The sequence below is a fragment of the Pipistrellus kuhlii genome, unplaced genomic scaffold, assembly GCF_014108245.1.
Source record: "Pipistrellus kuhlii isolate mPipKuh1 unplaced genomic scaffold, mPipKuh1.p scaffold_m20_p_8, whole genome shotgun sequence".
NCBI lineage: Eukaryota > Metazoa > Chordata > Mammalia > Chiroptera > Vespertilionidae > Pipistrellus > Pipistrellus kuhlii.
Window position 1 is genome coordinate 67,523,418 of NW_023425584.1, and position 7,968 is coordinate 67,531,385.

The 7,968-nt window shown below is 59.9% G+C and overlaps 1 protein-coding gene across 2 annotated transcripts in view; it reads left to right on the forward strand.

Annotated features, from left to right (window-relative positions):
* Nucleotides 1-7,296, forward strand: part of KIF13B (kinesin family member 13B) — a 185,494-nt gene extending 178,198 nt beyond the window's left edge. For both annotated transcript variants that reach the window (XM_045576884.1, XM_036423524.2), the window contains 3 exons: nucleotides 2,571-3,561; nucleotides 6,371-6,802; nucleotides 6,833-7,296. In XM_045576884.1, coding sequence (XP_045432840.1) covers nucleotides 2,571-3,561; nucleotides 6,371-6,660 — 1,281 coding nt within the window. In that variant the 3' untranslated portion in view covers nucleotides 6,661-6,802; nucleotides 6,833-7,296. The remainder of the gene's footprint in view (nucleotides 1-2,570; nucleotides 3,562-6,370; nucleotides 6,803-6,832) is intronic.
* The last annotated feature ends 672 nt before the right edge of the window (nucleotides 7,297-7,968 follow it).

Sequence of the window (7,968 nt, forward strand, 5' to 3'; positions counted from 1 at the left end):
CACATCAACTCCAGTCAAGTGGGAGCGGCTGCCTGCGGAGCGGACGGAAGGAGAGGCTGCCGCCTCGCTCAGCGGGAAGGAAAGCAGCAATCAGCCCCCTCCCCCTGTCTCTCTCGCTGTGGCTGAGGGTCTGACCGCCCGAGCCAGTGCTTCGCTCACCGGCGGCTCTGGGTGGGCTCCGCCTCTCTGGGCCATGCTGTACAGTGACCATGGCCTGCCTCAAAGAACGCGTGTGGGAGCAAATAGGCTAACACCAGGGGCATCAGGGCCCTGTCCCTAGTGTCACCTCCTCAGGACAGGACCTGCCGGCCCTGGCAGAGAGGGGCTCCTCACTGGAGCCGGGGACACGCCCTCTCTCAGGGCCACAGGGATGGCTCCCACTCCAGACCCGGGTGCTTTGTGCCTGTATTCTTCCCTGCCCGGCCGCTGATGTTAAAAATAAAAGGATAAATAAAACATGTACAAGTTGCAAAAGAAAAGTGATTGAAGGATTGCCTAATCTTTTAGAGTATTTATGCTGGTGACAGTTATTGATCTATCGGATTTAGTAAATTTTGCAGCCTAGAGATCCATCACAAAAATGGGCTGTTAATCTTGGGAGGTGCCGTTAATTTCGTACCCCGAGAGTGTGCCTTGTGGGGAAGGAGGGCCTCTGGAGACAGGAATATAAATGACGAGCCACGTGGAAGCGCGTGATTTATCAAACTGCTGAGTTAAGCCAAGTGACTGTAAGAGACTTATAGATCTCAGCTGTTTCCCCGTTCAAATAAATCCTGTATTTCAAATGGAAAATGGCCATTCCTGTAAGATAAATAATCTTTCCGTAAATATTGGAAAACATATTTCTTTTCTGTGAGCAGCACCCTCTCCACCTCCCCGACCGCATCCCCACTCCCGCCGTCTCCTTTCCCCTGTCATTGTGAACTGGGGATACAAAGATAACCTGCCACCTTCTTCAGGTGACTTAAGCTATCCCCGAAAACACCCCGAGGATGAAACAGCCAGTTCGGGTGAGCCTCGGCCTCGTCATTCCCCGAGACGGGGCTCTGTGTGAGCGGAGAGGCCGCCTCCGGCCCCGTCCTCACGCCCCTCGTGGGGCCGGCTGCTGCCTGGCTGCTGTCTCCTGGGACCCGAGGGCTCCTGGCTGTGACATGGGACCAGCCCTCGGCAGCAGCCTGAATGGCGGCCTGGGGGGTGGGGCGCTCAGGGAGAGGGTGCGCCTGCAGGCAGCCCGTCTCCCTCAGCTCCTCAGCCAGAGCAGACCCAGAGCCCTTCCTGGTGAAGCCGAACTGAAGCCTTTCAGGTGCTGCAGTGACATCATCGGCTCCACTTTGCAGGAAAAGGGTTCTGGCCTCTAGTGATGCCCTCAGACGCGCTGGGAAGTCGGTGGCAGGGCTTCTGTTTCCCCGGGAGCAAAGTTCTTCGTCTGGGTTCAGGGAGGCAGGGACTCCCGCTGGGGGGATGCGGGGATGGAGATGGTGGTGTGCACCTACTGTGTGCCACGCTCTGTGGTGAGGCCGTGCCTGCCTTGTACCACCCCCACCCCCCGGGGCAGCCCCATATGTGTTGTTGCCCACACCAGCGGGGTGTCCGTGGGTTCAGCTCCACCTGGTAGCGGCAGCTCCCCAGGCGAAGGCCTCAGTCCCACCAGGCGCCCTCCCCTTCGGCTCTAGTCACGAGTCCAGGTTGTCAGCTGCACTTCTGAGTGTCTAGCTGTAAATCGAGGTTCCCAGGAGCCCTCCTTGGGCTTGATTAATTAGCTAGAGCTGCCCGCAAATTCAGAGACACGTTTTACTTACTGGTTACCAGTTTGTTATAAAAGGATATATCTCAGGAGCAGCCAGAGGAAGAGAAGCGCAGGACAGGGTGTGGGGAGAGATGCAAAGCTTCCACACACCGAGCACAACACACCTCACACCCCCATGCGCTCACCACCCCAGAAACTCGCCACAGCGGTCCTGTCGGGTGTTTTCGGAGGTTTCATTACAGAGGGGTGGCTGGTTAAATCACTGGCCATTGACTCGGCCTCTAGCCCCTTTCTACTCCCCCGAAATCAGGTGGGGCTGAGAGTTGCAGCCCTCTGAGCATGCTTGGTTCTCCTGGCAACCAACCCCCTTCCTCAGGGGATTTCTAAAAGTCACTTTACTAACCTAAACTCAGGAGTTGTTGGAAGGGGCTGGTTCTGAATATCAAGACATCTTTATCCCTCTTGTCAGAGAATTCTAAGGGTTTTAGCAAGAGCTCTGGGCCAAAAATGGGGATGATGACCAAATATATATTTATTATAAGTCACAGGATCACAGCATCTCAGAATCTCGATGTAGCAGGTGAGGAGGTGGTGGGGGCAGGCCCCAGGTGCTCACTGGGCTCTCGGCGCACTCAGAGCTCAGCAGGGCCCTCGGGTCACAGGAGGAGAGGGGTGGAGCTGACGCTGCAGCCAGGCTGCCCCCCCTCCCCGCAGCACCCCCTTCTCCATCAGCGCTGGGAGGTCACACTAACCTCGCAGCCCCGTGGAGGTGATTGGCTGGCCTTGACTTCTAACCAGATTCACTTCCCCTTTCCTGCTCCAGGCTCCCCGAGAGAAAACGGGGCTGAGTGTGGCCCCAGACGTGACGGTGCAGACTGCCCCCGCGGTGAAGACCCAGGACAAACCCACCGAGGTGCCTTCGCCACAGTGCCCGGCCACCAACGCCCAGGCCCCCGACGTGCAGGATGGGCTGCCCAGCCCCGTGAGCGAGGCCTCCAGCGGGTACTTCTCTCACAGCGTCTCCACCGCCACGCTGTCAGAGGCCTTGGCCCCCGGCCTGGATGCTGCGGCCCAGGCAGGTGGGCAGACGCCCGGCTCGCCCCCTCCTGTCCCCCCTGTCCCCTGCCAGGCTGGCCCGGAGGCTGAGCCTGCCCCTGGAGCTGACAGCGCCCTCCCTGCCTCGCCGGCGGGACAGACCAGCCTTCTGTCACCTCCTGTCCCAGCAAAGCAGACTCTGCAGAGTGACGGTGACAGAGGGGCCCCGGCCCGGGGAGCAGGGTCCTCAGAGAGGCAGGATGAAGAAGCAGGCACTTCGCCAGCTCCTCTGCCCCCTCCCGCCCCCCAGGAGTCTCCCAGCCGGCAGAGCGGGGGCGACAGTTCCCCTGCCAGCAAGCCGCCAGGAGGACCCAAGGACCAGGCCCGGCCAGCCGCCAGCTCAGAGCCGGTCCCCAAACCACAGCTGGCGCCTGACCTCCTGTCCCAGTCGCCCGCTCCAGCCTCCCCGTTCAGGATCCGCAAGGTGCGGACCTCGGAGCTGAAGTCCTTCACGCGCATGCTGGGCGGGGACCCCGGCTGCCCCGGCGAGGAGGACCCGCGGGCCGCAGGAGGGCCCGGCGACGGCAGCGCTGGGGGCCAGGCCCTGGAGAAGCTGGAAGTGTCCTCCGATTCTGAGGAAGCCAGCGAAGTGCCCGAGTGGCTCCGCGAGGGAGAGTATGTCACCGTGGGCGCCAACAAGGGGGGCATCGTGAGGTACATCGGGCCCACCGACTTCCAGGAGGGGACGTGGGTCGGCGTGGAGCTCGACTTACCCTCAGGTGAGTGCCGCCTGTCAGGACGTCCCGAGCACTGGGGCTGCTCTGCCCTGCCCTGCCCTGCCCCGCCCCTCCTGTCCTCTGCCCTGCCCCTGCCCCTGCCCCTGCCCCTGCCCTACCAGAAGCTGGCTGTATGCCCTTAGCACATTATTGGACTTCTGAGCTTTGGGAGTCACCCCTTTTTAAAATGAGGCTTTTTTTTTTCCTAGATAAGCTTTCCCAAAGCATTGTAAGAGTCAGGTTCCCTTTTTATTAGAGTTTCTCAGAAAACGCAAGACATTGATTGAAGGCTACTATAAACATAGTAATGAATTTAAATGCCGTGATTTCGTTAGTCACAGAAGCACTTGCAGCTGAACGGTAACAGGAGCTGCACCTGCCGTGCTGGCTCAGGTCACACTCCTGAGCCTGCGGACCCAGTGGGGCCCGGACATCACAGAGCCCTGGGCCCACAGCTAGGACCAGGTGACACGGTGATGGGAGACCCGCTGCCAGCCAGAGTGGTCCAGCTCACAGCGGCGGGTCCTCACTCTCGGAAACACAGGCCGGATTTAAGGATGCAATTTGTTCTTTGGGTGTTTTATTAAAACATCTCTAATGTGAGTCATTTATACCCATCAAACCCCCTTGTTTGCAGTGTACAGTTCAGTGGTTCCTAGCATACTAACCAAGTTGTGTTCCCATTTCCATTATCTAACTTAGACCAGGTTCATCACCCCCAAACAGCTGCATGTCTGTCATTCACACTCTCCCCTCCCCCGAAACCCTAGGTAACCATTCATCTACTTCCCACTACAAAACGTTTTAAGCCTGGACTTGCATGTAAGTGGAATCCCACAAAATGTGGGCGTCTGTGTCCGGCTGATCTCCCTGGACAGTGTTTCCCAGGCTGACCCAACGGGGGGTGTGACTCATTGTGTTCACTCCGGCTTGTTTCCACTGTTTGTTTCTGTGTGAATACTCCTGCTGGGAACACTCGTGTTTCAGTTTTGTGAGGATCGCTTTCATTTCTCTCGAGCAGATCCCGGCATTAACTGCGTTTAGCACGTTGGGGACAGCCAGCCTGATCTCCGTGCTCCCGCCCCCAGCAGTGTGCTCGGGGGCAGGGTGGGCAGCCCCTTCCCTGGGTGAGGGCTGGGTGCGCCGTGATGGGCTTAGGAGGGAGGTGTGTGGCCTGTGTAGATGAGTGGAAAGGAGAAAGCTCTCCTGGGGGTGGGGGGTGGGGCGGGTGACAGAGGGAGAGTTGGGGTGCTTTGCTCCGTGACACCCAGGCCTGCCCCACACTGACTCTGTCTCTGGGCCCCTCAGCTCAGCTATGAAATCACTCACTGTCTTTAATTTTGGCAAAGACTATCATAAATCGGAAGTGGTTCCAGAAGATTATTGTAGCACAGGCTGGAGTATTTTTTAAATTCCATTTCTGCTGAAATGCAAACAGGAATTGGGAAAGAAGTTTGTATTTGCAATCAAATTAAGAATTAGAGGGAAATTAGCAAATAGATGAATTCATCCCACAAATAAATATCAGGCACCTACTGTCCTGGATTCTGAGCAGAACAAAGTGCCTGGTTTCACTGGACTTTTCTTTGAGAGGGAGATAATTGTAAACAAGTCAATAAACTCCGATGGGAGTAAGTGCTGTGAGGAAAATAAAATGGGCTCAGCAGATGGAGGGTGGTGGGTGTGGGACACTTTAATACTGAGGGAGCGAAGGCATGAGTGATACAAAGGAGGAAGCTGGGGGAGGGGGAACGACAGGCCAAAGGCACCTCGGGCACAAGCTCCACACGGGAACCAGCTCACAGCGTTTGAGGGGGACTCCAAAGACCGGCCGGGAGACTGGAGTGGTGGGGCAGCCAGTTCTTGAAGGGGAAAGAATCGAAGGGTTTAAAAAGACTTTTTTTTTTTTTTTTTTTTTTTTTTTTATAGGAGAATAGACTTGGGATGAGGAGCAGGAACAGGAAAGCCAGTAGGAGGCTGTGCCGGTGTCCAGGCCGGGAGAGTCCGGAAGCCCCGGGCCTGAGGGTGGTAGAATGTCGGGCAGAAAGGAGCCAGGCGACACCTGAGTGTGGCCGAGGCCAGGTCCTGCGGGTGGAAGAGCCAAGAGCAGGGCGGGCGCAGGGCAGGGGAACCGGAGTTCTGTTGGGAGGTGGGGCTGGAGGTGCCGGTTGGACACCAGTGGAGACCAGATGTCAGAGGGGCCGCTCTGGGTCTGGAGGCGCAGCTCAGAGGCATCGGTGTGCAGGGGGGAGAGGGCCCAGCCCCAGGCCCTGGGAGCACCCGGGAGCCAGTGAGAGGGAGGTGGGAGTGTGACCAGGAGCCCAGTGGTGACAGCGGCCAGAGTGGGAGGTGATCCCTGTGGGCCTGGGGAGCTGGCGGTGGTAGAGAGAGACCATGTTAGGGCCTGCAGACAGTGAGAGTATATAAACGTGTGACCGTTTTTCTACAAAGATCGTGTTCTCCACCCCTCCATCACCATTGGGGGTCAGGCTGGTCGCTTTGTTCAGGTTCACCCCGCCCTCGCCCCCACCCCAATCCCCTCACCAAACCCTACCCCCTGCTGTGTTCTCACCCTTCACCTCAAAGCATTTTTACTCATCTATCGGCTCTGGAGACATTACATAGTCCACCGGATTGGGAACAGCCTGCGCCGGAGTGGGGCGGGCTCTGGGCTGGCACGTGAGCGGAGGCCTCGGTGCTCCCTGAGCGCCCTTGTTAGAGGGTGGGCCTGGGCGGCCCCCCGGGCCGGGCCTTGGGGCTGTGCGCTTTGCGCTGTCGGACCCCTCTCTCCAACTCTCTTCCTCTCCCTCAGGTAAGAACGACGGCTCCATCGGAGGGAAGCAGTACTTCAAGTGCAACCCCGGCTACGGGCTGCTGGTGCGGCCGGCCCGGGTGCGCAGGGCGGCGGGGGCGGCCCGGCGGCGCAGCGCGGGGCTCCGGCTGCAGGGCGCCCCCGAGCCCCGCAGGAGCAGCGCCCTCTCCGGCTCCGCCTCCAACCTGGCCTCCCTGACGGCGGCTCTGGCCAAGGCCGACGGCGCCGAGGGCCCGCGGGCGGACAGGAGCCCCAGGAACCCCGAGGACCGCAAGTCCTGGGCCAGCTGAGGCCGCGCGTGGACTCTGACCGCGGACCGCCCGCCGGGAGCTGGAGGCCGCAGCCCCTCACGCCGGCCCTGGGAGCGGGCCGTGAAGGCTTTTCCGCCATCCGCGAGGGGAGGCTGGTGACCCCGTTTCTCCCAGGACCCAGGTGGCGGCGGAGGCGGAGGCGGAGGAGGAGGAGGAGGAGGAGGAGGGGCCGGGCCACAGGGTGGCGGGGAAGGTCCTAGGAGCCCAGAGTGGCCCTGGCTGATGGGGAGGGGCCGCCCTCTCCGTCCCCTGGTCGCGGGCTCTTCCCACCTGGGGCTGCTGCTCTTTTTCTGCTCTGGCAACACCGTTAACCTCCTAACTTAAATAATAGCCCTGACCGGTGCCTTCCGCCGCAGAGGCAGAGCCTCCCCCACACCCGCCCACGGCCGGCTTGTCCCCCGGGCTCCTCGCACCAAGTACCCCCCGAAGTGCCTCCTGGCGCCCGAGCTTCTGGGCCCCGGTCCCCGGCCAGCCCGAGACCGCCCCGTTCCCTGGTCCTCGCCACAGGGCTTCTCCGTCTTCCCTGTGGGTGTCTTAGCATCGTCACACCTGGGAAGTTTTCTCTTTTCCATTTATTCCCTCAACAGTGTCTGGAATCTATTTATTTATATTTATTTTTCAAAATCCGAAATTATTCGCGAGTCACAATCCACTGCCCAGGTGCGAGTGCCTGGGCCCGAGGATGACCCCGCCTCACGTCCCTCTAACAGAGACTCACAGTGGCCTTACTCTGAGCTTCTGCCTCAGTGACAAAGCCAGCCAGAGGCGCCCTGGCCGTATTTGGTGCAATTCTGGTTCCGGGGGAGGCCCCTCGGCCAGTGTAACTTCGTGGCAATTCTGTACTCCACACCCTGACAGCCTGACACCCTGACGGCCTGACGGCCTGACAGCCCGGGCCTCCCAGGGCGCTGCTCCTCCGTCCCCCGGGCCGGCCTGGCCGAGCTGCTGGCTGCTCCTCCGAGGGGAGCCCCGTGGCCGGTGCTGATCCCGCTGTGACCGCCACCCAGGCTTCCGGTCTGGGGTGCACACTGCGCTCCTGGCTGCCTGCTTCATGTGTGGACTCTGAAAACACCCGGAAAGCTCTTATTTAAAAAGCCCCCGGTTTTCTAGGGCGTTGAAGCTCCCCAGTGAGTAGCGCCTGGTTTCCTGCCCCCGGGGGAGCTGCTCAGGACCCCCCCCCCCAACACACACACACACACACACACACACACACACCACACCACACCCCTCCGCGAGCTCAGACCCACGGGGAAGAGGCTGGGGCTGATTAGCTCCTAGTAACCAACT